Source organism: Musca autumnalis, unplaced genomic scaffold (genome assembly GCF_047663935.1).
Source record: "Musca autumnalis isolate F117 unplaced genomic scaffold, ASM4766393v1 scaffold_5, whole genome shotgun sequence".
NCBI classification, from domain to species: Eukaryota; Metazoa; Arthropoda; class Insecta; order Diptera; family Muscidae; genus Musca; species Musca autumnalis.
The window spans coordinates 70940657-70959634 of NW_027412088.1; the positions used below are offsets into that span (position 1 = coordinate 70940657).

Genomic DNA, 18978 nt, shown 5'->3' on the forward strand with positions numbered 1-18978 from the left:
TAAGGTCTTCTATAGGCAACTGAAGACCTCTTAAGGTCTACGATAGGCAACAAAAAGCTTCTTGAAGATGAAATCTTGAAGTCTTCTATAGGCAAACCAAGACCTCTTGAGGTCTTTTATTAGCAACATATTGATGTATTCTATAGGCAACAGAAGACACCTTAAGGCCTTCTATGCAGAGGACCTCTTCTATAGACAACAGAAGACCTCTTAAGTTTTCAGAATAACTCTTGAAGTCTTCCATAGGCAACCCAAGACCTCTTGAGGTCTTCGTTTGGCAACAGAACACCTCTTGAGGTCTTTTGTAGGCAACAGAAAACCTCTTCCGGTCTACTATAGGCAAGAGAAAACCTCTAAAAGTCTTCTATAGGCAACAGAAGACCTCTCTAGGTCTCCAAGATTCAACAAGAAACATCTTGAGGTCTTCTATTGGCAACAGAAAACCTCTTGAGGTCTTCTACAGGCAGCAAAAGCCTTTTATGGTCTCCTAGAGTCAACAGGAGACCTCATGAGGTCTTCAAGAGTCAACAGAATACTTCTTAAGGCCTTTTATAGACAACATCAGACCTCATGAAGTCTTACATATGCCACAGAAGAACTCTTGAGGTCTGCTATAGGCAAGAGAAGTCATTTTGACGTCTTCTATATTCAACATAAGGCCTCTTGAAGTCTCCTAGAGTCAACAGGAGACTTCTTGACGTCTTCTATAGGCAACAAAAGGCATATTAAGGTCTTCTATTGGTAACAAATAACCTGAAGTCTTCTGCGGGCAATGGAAACGAATTGGCAGGTTTCGATGGAGCAAACAAGTGGATGACGAGATGCAAAGGCGCAGTATTCCAGAAAGCGAAGCAACAAACAGACAGAATTTTCTTAGTTCGGCTTATGGACCAAATGATATGTAATGGGCCAGCTAAGTAGGTAAGTACCCAGCAAAATTAATTGTAAGTAATGCAATGTAGACTAGTTCTTCCACGGCATATTTTGATGCAGTTCTAACGGAGTCGTGAAAAGGGCACTCCATCCCCCACATTTTATGCGCACTCGGATGCGATTCAACGAATGAACTCCATTTCTCACATTTTAACTGCATCCGGTTGCAGTACAAACGGAGTCGTGAAAAAGGCACTTCGTTCGTTACACTTTATTAGCTGTTGCCAGAGGACCCTACAAGTACATAAGTCAGTTTGTACAACCCTACAAGCACCGGCATCCATTTTTCAAAAACAGAAAAGTTCGTAATATTTTTGTTTTACACAAATAATAAATTCTTTTTATTTATTCTGAGATGTTTTGGCATGGCTTGAATTTTTGAACTGCATAAAAACACATTCTAAAGAGTGCCTTTAAACTCCATCTAAAACACTGCATCAAAACACGTGCTTTGGATGCAAATTTGACTGCATCCTATTCTACCCTAAAGGGTTAGTTAAAATGCTATTCCAAAGGTAAAATTAAAATGTAATGTCAAATGGTTAGTTAATGGTTAGCTAATGGAGTGCAATTTTCAGTAGTCACGCTCTTGTAAAAATCATGAGTGCATATTCATTTTTTGATGCTCTTCCATATCTCTTGTACATATTGTTACGAATGTAACTGATAGGTTTAAGTTAATTTAGTTTAATTTCAGTTAATTTAAAAATTTGAATTGTAACGTAAAGTTCGTATTACGCAGTTACTTTATTTAAGCAACAACAACTACCATGTAGAACTCTCTTCATCATTCTAGTTCTTTACCTTTCATTAATGCGCTTTTATTTTGTTTTGCCATAATCATGTAATTATCGTTTGGTTTGTTGCTTCTTTATTTCTTGCATTTGTTTGTTTTTGTAATTACGTCATTACTGTGTTTGTCCACTTGTATGTATGTGAGTATGGTTGTTCGCTTAGGCGGCCATCAGACCATCTGCTTTTTCACATGTATGTTGTCACTTTGGGTATACTAATATACAGAACAGCTGATGTCATACATGTGAAAAAGCAGATGGTCTGATGACGGCCTTAGTGCGAATGTGCGTCTGTGTGTTCGCTGCACAGATTCGAGGTGTTGCCAGATTTTCTAGATAATTCTAGACCAAGGAGATTTTGGGTATAAATAGCGATAGGAACGGCAACATTGAGTTAGTTGTGTTTTAAGCGTTGAACTGAACATATCGGTTAAAGAATAACTGCGTGCTAACTAGAGACAAGCTGTGTGCCTAGTAATTAAAGTCGGTTCCGAATAAGTGCAATAAAGTAAATAAAGCATTGTAGAAACGAAATCTAAAACGAACCCTGTTTTATTTGGTACAAATCGTACTGGGGAATAAAACAACGTCTACACGGAGATTAGTTAAACCTGATTCCGTAACAATATTATTTAACTGCATCTTTTGAAGCAAACTTTTTGCTGGGTAAGTACTCATTCATTCGAAAAGTACAAAATGGTTCTAAGTTTGGTACAATTTGGATTTGGAGTAACAATGAATAGAGCTGGAATCTTGAAATTTGGAATTAGGATTATTGTTGGAGTGTAGGGTGGAGATGGATTTAGGTGCATGGATAGCGCTGGAATCCTGAAATTTGGAATGAAGATTACTGTTGAAGTGTAGGATTGGCATATGCAGATAATAGTACACTAATGTGTACGAAAAGTACTATATGGTACTTAATTATGTACATTTTTTGTTTGGATGTGATTCACACAAAAATCCGTTACGACTCGATTCCTTCTTTCCTTGAGATATGTTCCAAATTGAGTTTGTCTTTTAGAAAACTTAACAAAAAGGTTCGTATTTTTCATATCAAAATAACAGACTTTATTTACAATTTGTGCCTTACTATGCAGTTTTACATTTTTTTATATATTTTCTTAGGAATCGAATAATAAAACAACTTACATACAAATAAATAAATTAGGCAAGACATACATACATATAAGAGATCGACTTATCTAATAACTAATTTAGTTTCTTCAGCATTTTGTATATATTGGTATTTGTATTTTTCAAACATTTCATACAGACTATCGATTACTTTCTGATGGATTTCATTGACATATTTTGTGTCAGGTTCGTCCATTTTCTTGACTTCAATGGGAGCGCCAACCACTTGCACAATATGTCGGCGATGTGGCAAAAGACCGAATGTATATTGGAAAAGACCACGACCCAAAACAATTAAAGGTGATACACCGGTCAAATGTTTGACAAATGTTTGGAATTTACGCAGCATAGAATCGGGAGGATTGGCAACTTGATCGAATATATCAACTTCGCCGAATGAGAAAGAGGGAACAATGGGTGTTCTGTCAAAGGGAAACAGAAAATATTATCATAGAGTTTTATACAAATGATCAATTTTGGTTCCTTAAACTTACCCTGAACGTATGGCAATTTTGACAAATCCTTTACGTTCCTTCAATACCAAAACATAGCGTCCTGGATGTGATTCCAAGGATTCTTCAGCACCACCCACCAATAAAGCCACAGCATTTGAGGTGAAACCATCACGATTGTCGGGATGTTTGGGGTCATTGGATTTGTTGAGATAATACATAAGAGATTGTTTGGAGCAGGATACCAAACCCCAAAGACGTACTACTTCACGCAAAAATGGTATACGGAAATGCATGTCTAGGGTGGCAATTTTCGGCCGAATACCTGGATATAATTTCAACCATTTTCCAATGTTGTTGCCCATGTTGTTGGTAACACCAGTTCTGAAAGAAAATACAAGTGGACGAATTATGAATAAAGAAGGTGACAGATACAGTAAGACAAGCTAGTATCTGTTCTTGCTTTCATAATCTATTGCTTCAATTAAAAAAATATTTCAGTTCCGCCAAAAACACATATATTTATGTATGTATATTTACATAGCGAATCATATTTGATTGTTTTCTTCCTTTTTGTCGGAATCCCTGCAAGAGAAGAGCAATAACCGAATTTAACTTCTGTGCCACCTTACCAAAGTGGGATTTACATGGTGCATTGCTATGGTCTAAAGATCCAAAGTTGTTTTGGGTTTTCAAGAAAATACTAGAAATATAAATGCAACACGAGTCTCTGAGTGCTGATTTTCCCCAAAAATATGTGTGCTGACCAGGTGATATAGGTGATTGATTAAATTTCAATGTCAAAACAAGTTCATTGTAGTATTTATAACATTGGACTTAGATAAGATTATTTAAAAAAAAAACACACATTTTTATATTTTCTAGATTATGTTTCTATGTTAAGTTTGCATTACAAATATAGAACAAAATTTTTCAACTGATTGAAAACATTGAACCAACGTTCCAAAAATAGGAACGCAACAACAACAACAATGAACTACATATTCAAATTGTAGTTGTTAAATACTGTTTAATTAACTTTTTGAACCTGACCTTTCCACAAAACACTGAATGCAAACTAAAATAAATAATCCATGTCGAATTTGGAGAATGAATGAATCATTTGTTAAAGTATATCCACAGCGTAGATAGGAGAGAATTTGTGGTTGAGTTATGAGCCATTGTTAAACAACGGACGTGTGGTTTGTTCTTACGATAGAATAATATATGGACTGAAATGTACGATCCACAGTTATAATTTGTTGTATAAATATATAGTCTAGAAAAGGAAAAAGAAAGGGTGACCAAAAATTAATTGGCTCATGGCTCGAATAACACATTACACGTGCACAAAATAAAGATGTATTTCTTAAGAAATTTACAAGGCAAAACTACTTACTTTACTCATTACTAAGTAATGAGTACGGTGGCACAGAGACTGTGTGCCCGACGCGAGTTGTGTATTCGACGCTCCCGTTGTGAATTCGACGCTCCCGTTGCACAAAGGTTCAGAAATCGATTTTCCTGGACAACAAGTAAGATAGTATCAGTCATCTGTGCTGACGGAGATATACCCTCAGCCCTGACCAAAAACAAAACAACAACAACAACATCAAACCAATCACAATAATATTTCAAGAATTTTTACATATTTTCGTTCGTGTAGTAGTTTTTTCATACTGTACAGGTACCTTACATAAGATACATGTGCAGTTTCTTATTTCCATCCGAAAGCCACTATTTTTTCAAAAATATGTAAGATTTTCATGAGAAGCAAAATCACTTTCCTATTTTTCCCTATTTTCCAATATTTGCTCTCATATTTCCTCACTTGTTTGGTAAATGCTCTCAACTTTGTTCTCGTTATCTTGTAATTGGTCTGGTCGTCTCACCATCTCATTGAGAATATATCAACAAACCACACCACAACAACATACCTAAACTACCTACAGTGGTCGCAACAATTTTGTTGTTAGTTAACTGACAAACCAAACAACTATAGTGCGTTTGGTGTTGAAAAAACAAAGTGTTTGGCTGTATAGTTCGCAACTACAAATTCTTCATTTCTTTAATAGATAGACTCAACATGTATGAACATATGGTTCGTATTGTTCTGCTATGTTCACAAGACGATAACAACTACAGTGAAAATCATTAGAAGAAATGGTAAGTTACAATAATACAAAATAAAAGCGTTAATTAATAAAAAGCAGCAAAATGTGTGTCTGGTTTGGTTGGTTGTTGTTAGTCAATAATAACAAAAACAACAACTCGCCAAAATTTTTTTTTTCAATCCCTCAGAAAAAGCCTGTATTTTTTTTCTTGCTTTATGAAAGGCGTTCATGAAATACAGAAATTTGAACTTTGGCAAGACTTTATGAACACTATTCCTGAAATGCAGTAATTATTTTTTCTGTGTATAAAATATATTGATTTTGTATCACGAGTTTGCTTTATAATCTGTAGGTACCGTAATGTGGGGCTATACCAAATCCAAACATTTTTAGTAACCAAATTTCTTCATAAAGGACTCGAAATATAAAATTACGTTAAACTAAGTTTGGAAGAAATTTTTGAAAAAGTTTTGGAGTTATCTTGCACAATAGTAATTTTAGTATGAGCCGGCAGCGTTTTTGAGCTTGGGCCATTATCTCAGGAAGTATTAACTTACTCCGGAAAAAATTTACAGTTGTAAATAAGGCCGCTATAACTACCTATTGAAAAAAGGATGCGAGAGGAGCTCATAAAGATCACTTTATCCGAATTTTGTGTGGGAGGTATCCGAAGGAGTGGACCAATATAGTCCATATTCCAACCTGATACATGACTGGATGAAATAATATGATGTGGAAAGTCTGCACCATTCATAAACTCCCTGCGAGAATTATCTTGCTGTAGAGTTGTGCCAATGGAACTATGTATATGGAACTATCTAGTTCATTTGGTAGTTCCAATGGCCCACATTTTTTTCATTGAACAAATTGCGTATACTTAATATCACACGTTATATTTCATGATGTTACTCATACGTTTTGGAACTAGTACAATGAACTAGGAACTAGATTACCCAACCCTATCTTGCTGATTTGCCATTTTGGTTGGTGCCATCAGGGTCAGGTCTGGAGCTTTTAGGCCAATATCTCAGAAAGTATAGACTTGCGCAAGAAAAAAATTTACGGTCGTAAAGGGAGCCGCAAGGACAACTTACTGAAACAAATTTCAAAAGCGATCCGAGAGGAGCTCTTAAACTACACTTTATTGGGGAGGTAGCCGAAGGATGGGAGGTAACCGAAAATATTACGATACCTAAAATTTGGTTCGTATCGATTGACCCGTTCGAGAGTTATCGTGCGCACCAGAAAAATGATTTCCGGTAGCAGAAATGAATGAACTTTTTCATACTAATGATCAACACTGACTTTATTTCATAGAAATATTGAAAAACCTTCCGCGCAATCCAATTATATTTTTGTGAAGATTACTATGAAATGAAAAACAAAATTCTCAAAAAATTATTTCCTGTTGCAGGAATGAATGACACTTAAACAATTTTATTCCATTTAAATATGGAATTCTATATATATAAAAATGGTGTAAAAAATGTATAGTAATTCACAAAATGAGAACGGCTAGGCCGATTTCTGTAAACTTTTTTGTCAGTTATTCGCATTTTCGAGGAGAAGGTCTTTACGGAAGAAAATTTTGGAAAATCCCTCTGGAAAAGTAGGAAAATTGGAAAAATCGAAAATTGAGTTTTTGTATGAAATGTTATTCCTTAATAGCGAGACGAAGTTCGCCGGGTCCGCTAGTATGGAATAAAAATATATATTACACTGTGCGACAACAAAAAATGACAAGGAAAATCGAGTAGATTATGAAAGTAGAGCTAAAAATATGAGACACGTGTATCGGCGTTTTTAAAGTTTACGTCGGAAAGTAACCAAAATAGGCGAAATATTCGAGTTTAGATATCTTGGAATCCTTACATTTCAGGTATATAGTGCCTTTGGCAACTTTACTTAGGAGGGTGTGGGAAATATTTTTGTTAAAAATTTTAACCCTCATGCGGTTCATCAAAGGGGTCTGTTTTGTCCTTTTTTCGAAAATCTTTCAAAAACTTATTAAAAATGTGATCGTATCAAATCCAAATATTCTACAAAATTGTTCGCCATAAAATTTTACTATAGGTCTTAGAATACACCAAATCTGTAACGCTTGTCTAATCGCCAGGAATCTCTAAAAATGAAAAACACGTTTTAGGGTTAAGGTCGGACTTTATCTTAGTTTATTCAAAATTGTCCCACAAAACATAATTTTAGAGAGATGATGTCAGAGACAAAAATATTCTTCGTCAAATTTCACCATAAGTCACCAAAGAAATAAAACGTCTATTTACATTCTATAGCATGAAAATTCAGTATCAATTTTGCTGAAAAAACATGAAAATATTTCTCAATTTTTTTTTAATGAAAATTTTTTCCTTCTTTTTTCTAGTTGATACATGGAAGAAATATAAAACTTGGTTATAGGTGAAAAGTGTCAAAGGATGAAAAATTCTACACAAAATTTCACTATGAGTTTCAAAATAAACCATATATCTATGTATACCATTTCCTTAAAAAATTAGATTACAAATGTATATATATTAGGATAAAATTAAAAAAAATATTTGTGGTGAATATATTTATTTATTTATTTATTTATCTACACGACAAGATTAAAATCTTATATTTAATGTGCAGATTTGTAGGTACAGAACAATATCCAATTAAGTAAAGTTATAATTTAATTTAAGTAAAGTTATAATTACAATTGCGCTTGTTAAAAATATACAAAAGTTTAAATGATATTGATATAAATTTAAACAAAAATATAAAACAATATATATATATATATATATATATATATATATATATATATATATATATATATATATATATGTAAAAAAGATAAAATCGTTACTTTGACGGTATCAAAAAATTTTTATTCAGTTGTATTGAAAAAACTGAACAGCCTTTTCTTGAAGATAGAAGCGTTGCTGATGAGTTGTGTTTTATTTGGTAAAAGACGAGGAGTTGAAATATAGAATTGTCGTTCCGAAACAAGGCACCGTCGCCTAAAGGGAGTTAACTTCCGACCTCTACCAGACTGTGCAAATTTAAGTTTATCAAAAAGATATTTAGGGTTTTGTTTGACTATAATTTTGTGTAACATTATTAAGGACCTTATACTCATTAGTCTGCTAAAACTAACTCCGTTTAGGGAGTTAGTAAGGTGTGAGATGCTCAGAGTTCTTTTTACGCCATAGACATATCGCACAATATTATTGAAAACAACATTAAGTTTCCGCAGACTCACAGAATCACAATTAGCGAACAGCTCACACCCATAAATAAGTCCAGGGACTAGTACAGTTTTTGCTAGTAGAATGCGAATGCTTTTTGGGGTAAATGAATGGGTTATCCAAAGGGCACGCAACTTGGCATACGTTTTTCCCACAGCAGCATTCACGTGATCTGTCCAACTCAGGGAACTGTTGAAAACCACACCCAAGTTCTTAACACAGGAGACTATATCAATGGTTTTATGATTAATATATATACTGACATTTTGTAGTTTAAAATTTCTGTTTTTGTGTATAATTAAGCATTTAGATTTATCAGGGTTAAGTAACAATCCATTTGCAGTAGCCCAATTATACACACGTGTAAGATCGCCATTGAGTTTGTCAACGTGTTCGGAAATATTGTTGACTGGTGCACTTAAAAGGATCTGTACGTCATCTGCATACATCATAACTTGGCTATGTATCAATTGATTAGGGAGATCGTTGGCATAGAGCGAGAAAAGTAGCGGACCAATAATTGAGCCTTGTGGAACTCCTTTCGAGACTAACAGTGGATTCGATTTCGAGTTTCCCACGCATACTGATTGAAGCCTTTTGCTAAGATAAGACATAATTAATTTGGTAGCTGTGTGCGAAAAGTTAAAAAACGCCTCAATTTCATGCAGAGGTTTGAATGATCCACGGAGTCGAAGGCTTTCGAGTGATCCAATAAAATGAGGAAGCTGTCTTTGCTATCATCTATGTCCCTTCTTATGGATTCTGATACTTCGATTAGTGCCGTAATGCAACTGTGGCCTGCACGAAAACCAGATTGCCTGTCAGACAGAAGAGACTCACGAAAGAGATATTTAGTCATTTGCATATGTAACAGTTTCTCAAACACTTTGGAGAGGTAACACAGAATTGATATTGGGCGGTACTCATTGCTAGACTTGGGAATCGGAATTATTTTAGAGTGTTTCCATATGGTCGGATATACACTTGAGCTCAAGATTGTGTTAAAAAGATGAGTAAAAAATGGTAAGAGGTAAGGAAGAAGAATTCTTATGAATTTAGGATCAATACCATCTAGACCAATTGCGTTCGATTTTACTTGGGAAAAACTGCTATATACTTCCGTCTGGGTAACACATCTAAACTCGAAGCATCCATCGTTTTCCACATTATCTGCAGTCCCAGTATTGGGTGCGTAAAAGAGGGGATCAGTTTGTGTAGAAGGTATGTTGACAAAGGTTTTGTTTAGCTCATCTAGGTCCCCAATATAGGAGTCAGACGACTTGGATTTTCCATAACCTATGTCTCGTAAAATTTTCCTTTTTTTTTGGAGTCTGTGGCAACATTAAACTTGTTAAAATAATATTGAGTTTTTGCAGCGGCAATGTGTTTATTAACAATTCTTCTTGCTAGCCGATACTCTTCGTGAAGCTCAGGAGTTTTGAAGCGCTTCCATCTAGAGTATGCAAGATCCCTATCTCTTATAAACGATTTTATTGTGGGGCCGAACCATATATTTGAAAAATATAAAAAAACCCAGATAGGACCTGCCAAAATTGCGTATTTTTAATACTTTCAACTTAAATTCCGAAGCTAGGTTAATCTATTGGTTACTTATATTGTAGGAGAAAATACATTAGAGGTCAACGGCTATGGTCCAGTGAAAATATATGTAGGTGTCATATGGACTCTCACATGCACAATTTGGTGTGATCAAAAAAAACTACAATGATGGGACTCACTCCTACTTTGGTGGCATTTACGGAATAAAACTTAGAAATTGACATAAATGACTATATCCTAACTGGGTTCGTTATGGTCATTCATGATACAGCTATTTATGTGAATTGCTAGGGTTAATTCCGTAAATGCCACCAAAGTAGGAGTGAGTCCCATCATTATAGTTTTTTTGGACCACACCAAATTGTGCATGTGAGAGCCCATATGACACCTATATTTTCACTGGACCATAGCCGTAGACCTCTAATATATTTTCGCAGGCAATATCAGTAACCAATGGCTTATCCTATTTTTAACAAAAATATTTTCCACACCTTCCTAAGTAAAGTTGCCAAAGACACTATATACCTGAAATGCAAGAATTCCATGATATCTAAACTCGAATATTTCGAAAAATTTTAAAATGGGCGGAACTTGCCACGCCTATTTTGGTCACTTTCCGACGTAAACTTTAAAAACACCGATATACGTCTTATATTTTTAGCTCTACTTTTATAATGTAATAGGTTTTTCCCATCATTTTGAAAAAAAAAAAAATTGAATTTTGTTGCACAGTGTTATATAAAATGATACATATGTAATGATATAATGATAAAATTAGTCAGAAACATAATGTTATGTCATTTTGGTTATGTCGTTTGTCTTTGTTTTCAGTTATATATCTGCTTACAGTGACTTTCATATTTCGAATATTCCAAAATATGAACCAATATTGACAATTTTCTTTATCGAGCTTTTCTACGCATGGAGAATCCGAAATACCAAGTTAGTGTCCCTACAATATACTAATACTAATCCGTTAAAACTGAGAATATGCAATACCTCTTCTATTGAGGCTATTTTGAAACGTGTATCCATATCGAATATTAAATATCACATTTCAGTCATTTCGGTCGGATAATGGGGCTATACCGAACAACGGCCGGTACCGTTCTATGGGGTCTATAACAAAACATGGAGCTTATACAGACAAACTTTTGGGAGAAAGTATTGTAGCTTCAACGAAGACAAAATACGAAATTTCAGACATTTGGCGAGAAAATGTGACTAAAACCTTCAAATTACCGAAAATCGGGAGGAACCTTTCTATTGGCGCTATATCAACACATGGACCTATACTGACAAATTTCTAGGAGAAAGTTTTGTAGCTATAAAGAAGACTAAATACTAAATTTTAGTCATTACCGTGGGATATTGAGGCCACAACTTACAAAATAGGGATGTACCGTTCTATGAAGGCTATATCAAATAATAGAAACTTCTATACCAAAATATAAGGCTCTATCTTATATATTGGACAAATTTAATTATAACCTCCGTATTATGGCGGAGGGTATACAAATGCTGAGTGTATAAAAAATTCGATTATATGGATGTCAAGATATTGAAAACAAACTGTATCTGTCATGACTCTCTGTAGACTGGTTTAAGAAGAATCTATTAAAGTATTACTTCATCAAAAAGTAATTCACATTTATTTTGCTGGATAAATGCGGGATCCAAAGGGAGGGATGAGGATAGTAATGGAGCACTATTGAAGACCTCTTGCGAAACTGTAGTATTAATGAAATTTAAGCTAACTACCACAAACTTCTGGAAGAAAGGGGAGCGTGATAACAGTTGCATTACGATGCCGTCATACAAACAATCCCTATGATATGAAACTGTTAGTATTTAAACGATAACATTTATCGTTTATCTGGAAATTTACCATCAATATACATACGTACATATGTACATATGTACCAAAACAAGTCAACAAGACTGATATCTAGATATTAAACAGCAAGAATTTGCAAAACTTTGGACATTGCAATAAACCTGTTTTTCTTCGTATGTCAAACAATCATTTAAAGTATTTTCAAGGTTTGTTTTCATGAAAAACTTACCCAATAATGCCATGTGGAAAACTGACCACTAAATAATTACGATCTGGTGTCAATTCTGCGGTTTTAATCAATTCAATTGGGAAATAATCACGCAAGTGATGGGCCATAAAATTATTACGTAAAAACTTCCATCTGTTGAAAGAAATTAAGATAAAAATAAGGCAAATGAATTCATCTACATGGAATTTCTTTAATAAAAAAAATACGAAGAATTTATTTTGGAAGTATATATTTAATTGAGTCGAAAACATTTTATTAAACACACATTTTTTGAGTAATAATTAATCTCTTAATATGTAGTATTTTCAATGTATTAGTTCTTATTAAACAGATTACATTAACTCTAATGTGTGTATGTACATATACTCGTATGTATGTATGTATCATTCTTATTAAGCAACAAAAACTACTTACCCATTGCCATCCAAGGCCGATGCCCGTTTTGTATGATCAAAATAAATATATGTCAAGTAGACCAACAATAAAGCACGTCCCAAATAATTCAAATAGAGCTGAAATAAAAAATATATACAGTTGAATCTCGATTATCCGTGAATCGATTATCCGGGAACCTCCGTGAGAGAAAAGAAATGTTGGACTTTTTTCCATTTCTTCTATTTTTCGTTATAAACTTCATTTCCCGGGAGTAAAAACACACTTTCCAATTAATCTGATTAAGCAAACAAAAGGTAAACAAAAGAAAACTGGAAATTCTCCCGTATTACACAACTTGTATATTTATGGTATCACAAAAACCATGGGTCAAAGTCAATTCAGATGAATCTGATGATGATGATATTATCTAAAAGGGCACTCGCGGCTGCTGAATGCTTTTTAAAATTGGTTTAAATTTATTAAATTAATTAAAATTTCTTATTTTATATAATTATTTGATTCCAGATGTCGATTTCCCGCTGATGATTTTAACTTTGAGGAGAATGTATTTTACTTCAAAACTAAGAAGAAGCGTTCTACGATGTTTCTATATATATTTTTTTCTTTTTAAAAGTGTGACTTTTTATAAATTATTTCATTCCGTTTTTCTTTTAATAAAGTCTGTTATGTATTTCTTTGGAATTTTTATGTGCCTATGTGTCTGTTGTTGCTTTTGTGTTTTGTATTTCTATACATTTCAATAAACCGCCACCATTTATAAATGTGTTTATATGTTAGAGATAGCCAGTAAGCGCTTAACGAGAGCAAGTGAGCAGGCATTTAAAATTGTTTTAGATTGAAATTTACGCTCCCTTGCTCTCAGTAAGCGCCCACTGGTGCATGTGTTTGTTTTTTGTGGCTTTTGGGTTTGTATTTATGTTATATCTAAAAAAATATTTGTTTGCACCCAAACATAAATTAGTTTGCACCAAAACAAATATTTGATTGCACCCAAACATAAAATTGTTTGCAGGACCCAAACATATGTTATGTTTGGGACTGATTGCAAATATAGGGTTGCTGCAAAATATGTTTGGGACATATGTATGTTAGAGAGTCCTTTTTTCCTCCGTGTATGACAGAAGTTGCTCTAATCCCTATATGAGCCCGTGTCGGTCAGAAATCCACGAGACTATATGCACGGAACTTGCTCGGGTGAAGGAGTACTTGATAAGCACGCTTTATCTGGAGAAGTGGAGCGTATACGTCGACGACAAACACCTTGAGTGTTTCGAATATCAGACCCCGATTCTCAATAATGAATCAATAGAAATTAGCTAGGCTGCGCTCGAATTGAAAGATTGGAAAGTTCAGCAAATCGCAGAAGGACTACAGAATGTGTTCGACGTGTTCAACTTGTTGGGATCAATTGTAATGAATGTTGTCCATACAACATGCGCGAATACCGGCAAAAATACAGGCATTGTAGTTCGATTGAAGCAACAGTTCGAAAAGAAAGATCATGATCGCATTCTTCGCGTTGGGTCGGGTAAATCATCAAATATCGAATACTTATTTGTGCAGGATTTGATGAGAAACTATACTCAATTGAAAACAGTCTTCATGAATGGTAAAACTGGCATTAAGAAAACAGGCTGCTAGAAAGACGACATAAAGCTTCTCTTCCACCTCACTCGTGTCTTGTATCACATTGTAGATAGGTTTAAGCAGATCCCGAACATCTGCAATGCACGTTGGAACTCTAGTGCATTCTAGCTCGTCTTACTTGTATTCTGATGCCTGAAATCCGGAACAGGTAGTGCAAAATCTGTTCATTCATTTCTATTGTTTCGAGCTGAATGATCTACAGCTCTGACTGACCACCCAAAGAATCTCAAATGCTTGAAGTGGCAAAATGATGAATCTCCAAATTATGCAAGACTTATAAAACTCTTGTCGCAAATGGGACAACCTCCCACTGAGATAAATACTCTCCAATGACAACTTGAATTTTTAAATTTCTTGTAGTTTGATGATTCTATGTAATGCAACATATACTCGTGATGCTCCCACAACAGAACCAACACTAACTGGCGGGCTATTGATATGGCCTCAGATCTGATACAGGGACTAGTAAGGCCAACAGCAATGCAAACATAATCTGTTTCATACAACAAATGCATTAAGTTCGATAATTCTATCAAAGACTGAAATGTTAAACTATGTAATCTGGTAACAGATACTGATAGTGTGCTCAGATTACGGAAAGAAAATTTTTTCAAACTGTCGGTATCCTATACTATTTTCTATACTATCGAAGATGACGACGTGCTTACAGCCCAGCCAAGATAAGGTAAAAAAAGTATCAGTTGGCTTTGCCGACAGAGATATACCCTCAGCCTATGTGAATTGAAACTTTCATCTAGGGACAGATCGAATGTTTTTAGGGTCTTTTTCCGAATTTTGTGGCCTTTTTGGACATTTCAACTTGCCGACAAAAATGTGCATTAGGATTAAAGTTCAAAAGTGTTGCGAAGGAGGTACTTGAAGGAATGGACCGACATAGTCCATTATGGAAGTGGATCTTATTTTGGGAGTCATATTCTTTCGATAGATATCACGCCCACTAGTCATTTCAATGTGTCATCGTGTAACTTTTGGACCAGCACGCCAGGAAGCATGTACTTGTCCACGGAAAACATAATATCGCTCTAAACAGGACCACAATGAACAGCATCGGTATACACTTCGAAGGGATCTTCGAACAGACCCTAAACTGCACGCAGACACAAATGTTGAACTTTTGTGGGGGAGATACCCTAACGAGAGGAACGATATGGACCATTTTAGAAGTTCAAATAAATTTGGACAAAATATTAGGAGATCCAAAGTTTAGACCAAATTGATTGCCCCTGCAAAAAAATGTTACCGTCGTAATGGAGGCTGCGAATACAACTCGCTTTAACAAACACAAAAGTGATTCGAGAATAGGTCTTAAATTGATCCCTTCCGAAATTTTGTGTGGGAGGTACTCGAAGGAGCACGTTGAGAAGCATATGGAAATTTCAGGCTTCACACTGGCGACCTTTCTCGATATAGAGGGGGGCTTTCAATAATGTGAAGCTTGAATCAATCCAAAATGCTCTCAGCAACACAGGTATTTCCTCCATCCTTGTGGAATGGATTGATGATATGCTGAAAAGTAGAATAATCAACTTATACATAGGAGAGAGTTCCGTGAGCAAAACGCAAAATTCCCAATTTCGAGCCTCCAGTCCTGAACGGGGTGGCCGTGGAACTTTCTACGGAAACAAAATACCTCGGCACTCTTCTGGACCATCGCTTGACATGGAAAAGAAATGTAGAGGAGCGAACAAATCTACAACTTTTGGATATCCTAATCCAGTTGCAGGAGGCGAGAACTGCTTTTAGATTCCGGGAGTCAGGTATGGTTCACACTTTGGACACTCGAATGTCCTAAAACTAATTGATAGTCGACTTGAGTTAGGTGACAATGGTTGCGTAAGCGATTATATGCCCACCTCATTCAAGTTCGACTCCTTGACCGTCATCTTCCCAAGCAGATACGAATGGGCTGAGTGCATATCTCCTCTGGACGGTCTGGCAATATACACGTACGGGTTCAAGATGGAAGAAGGTACTGGCGCTGGCGTCTACTGCGAGAATCCACTAATTAAAAGCTCATACAAGCTCTACGATAGTTGTAGTGTTTTTCATGCGGAGATTCTTGCTATCAGGAAAGCAGCTAAATTGGTGAAACGAAGGCAGCCTTACAGGACCGGGAACTATATATGTAGATAGTCAAGCGGCCCTCAAGGCTCTCAAGTCATGGACCATAAATTCAAGAGCTATTCTTGATTGTAGGAGAGCTCTGCAGGATATACAAGATATCGTAAAACTATGTTGGTTTCCGGGTCACAGCAACATTAATGGAAACGAGGTAGCAGAAGGACTGGCTCTAGGTCTATCTACTTATCAGTTGATGAAACCGTTCGGCCACCGATGTGCCACTACATCGGCAAACTTCGGGAGATCTTCAATGAGAGAGCACATCAAAGATGACTATTGGAATCTGGTTGTTGGGTATCCAAGGCGATCTGGCCCGTGGTTTCTCGTCGAAGAACGGCTTCCCTTCTCTCACTTGATAAGTTAGGGATGGAATTCGCGGTGGGACTTATAACAGGTCACTGCAGAGTGAGATCTCAAAATGGGACGACAGTGGCATTGACGAAGACGCGGGTGAGATAGAGACTGTCGAACATCTGCTTTGTAGGTGCCCCTTGTTGCAAACAAGGAGATACCGAACTCTAGGTAGATATGACCTCTGACCTTCCTGTCTAACGTAGATCCCATCGCCCTACTCAACTTTGCCAAACATCTATCATGGCTTGGCAAAGGTCCTTAACAACTAATACTAATCAGATTCTTTCTACTTTTCCAGCACATTCTTATCCATACCTTGGCATCAAACTTTACATCTCCATCCTATTTGCGCTGTACTATCACCTCGTCATCTCCTGCACTTCACCATCATCTCATTATCTCTATCCTATCATGCTCATCTCGCCATACTGCATCAACATCCGCACATCTCTATCATCTTTAAATCTTCAACAACAGTCTACACAGGATGAACACAATGGACCCACGGTCTCCGAGTGAAGCAGTCACCTATTCTATTATAACGGCAAATATATAGTATCCCACAGAGCAAAGTGTACACGTAACTATAATAATTACACCAATTCACCTCAAAGAAAAGTTCTGAAATTCTGGTTCCTTTACATTTTACATTTCGTTTTTTCCTTCTCTATCTATAAATAGTACTCTTACTATATTAAAAGCTTTCAAAGTCAAATGTCAACAAACATATAGTTAAATTGTGTAGTACGTATGTACATATATTAAAAACTTATGGACTTTAACCGATTTGTTTATAGTTTTATAATTATAACTTTACTCACCAAGAAAAAGGCCGTTAAGAACAACGATATGAATGGCAAAAACATAAAAACATAAACATAAAATGCTGCCGCCAATGTTTGTATACGGCGACGAGGTGGTACATCTATTGGCGCCCAATCAATTTTCATATGACTGGATATTTCTTTAAATTCTTTAGAAATTTCTTTTAATTTTTCTTTTGACTCCATTGAGATTTCTTTCAACTTCTCTTTAGATTCCATAGACATTTTTTCTAATTTTTCCTTAGATTCCATTGATCGTTCTTTAATTTCATTTGAAATTTCCATCAGTTTTTCCCGGGATTCCATTGATATTTCTTTGATTTCATTTGAAATTTCCTTGGAAATTTCCTTAATTTTTTCTTTGGATTCTTCGGAGAATTCCTTTAATTTCTTATTTGATTCTTTTAGTTTTTCTTCCAGCACTGTCATGATGGGGTAGTGTTTTTCTACTTCTCAAATAAATTATTTAAAATCTAAAAATATTTGTTCATAGAGTTGTTATTTTTATTTTTCAATAACAAACAATTTTATATATATTTTTGTTTATATATTTTTTTCAGTTCAAAATGCACTCTGCACACAAAGTAAACGTTAGGCAGGGGGTGGTTGTACTGAATTAAGCGTGTTTTTGTTTTTATTTTACTGTCAAATCGTTTTCAACAGCAATGCCGTCTGGTCTTTTTAAAATTCTAAATTCAACTGGAAAAAAATTGAATGCCGCACATCGACACTTTGAAATCTCTCACCAACGGCGTCAAGCAAGTGAGCATTATTTTTATTATTAGTCAGACAGACATTTGCCGGCCATACACGATTCAGTTCGTTTCAAATCTTATCTGAGCTCTATAGAATGTTTGTTAGTTTATTTATCGTCCAGTTATCAGCTCATGAGCAATTCTAGATTCTAAATATCTTCGTAATATTTCGTGTTTACACTTTTTTCCTCAATTAAACTGCAATCACCGATCGGCATGATGACGTTATTCATTAAATTTTACAACTCATGTTTGTTTTCAATGTTTTTGTATTATTTGTATTTGTTTAAATAATATAATTTTGTTGTAATATTAGGGTGATAATTTAATCGTATATAAAAAGTATTGAAAATATATGTAATCGTTAAGTAACGACCTATAATAACCAGGAGTCTTATTTCATAAATAGTTAGAAACTATTCAATTTATTTTTGCCCAAAGTTTTTTGAGTTCTCCGACCTACAGAGAACAGAACTACCCTAGTATTCCCTCCCAAGCCTATTTTTTAATATACACTGTATACTGCATTTACCGGCTATATAGTGTAATGTTGTTCTTGTTAAATTGATTGTTT

The 18978-nt window shown here is 35.2% G+C and overlaps 1 protein-coding gene across 1 annotated transcript; it reads right to left on the minus strand.

Annotated features, from left to right (window-relative positions):
• Positions 1-2774: 2774 nt before the first annotated feature.
• LOC141387186 (diacylglycerol O-acyltransferase 2-like) lies at positions 2775-18613 on the minus strand. The gene is made up of 5 exons (XM_073956449.1): positions 17647-18613; positions 12701-12798; positions 12287-12418; positions 3359-3700; positions 2775-3286 (listed from the first exon to the last, which is right to left on the minus strand). The coding sequence occupies exons 1-5, from the start codon at positions 18076-18078 to the stop codon at positions 2929-2931; spliced, it is 1362 nt and encodes a 453-aa protein (XP_073812550.1). The 5' UTR covers positions 18079-18613; the 3' UTR covers positions 2775-2928.
• Positions 18614-18978: the final 365 nt, after the last annotated feature.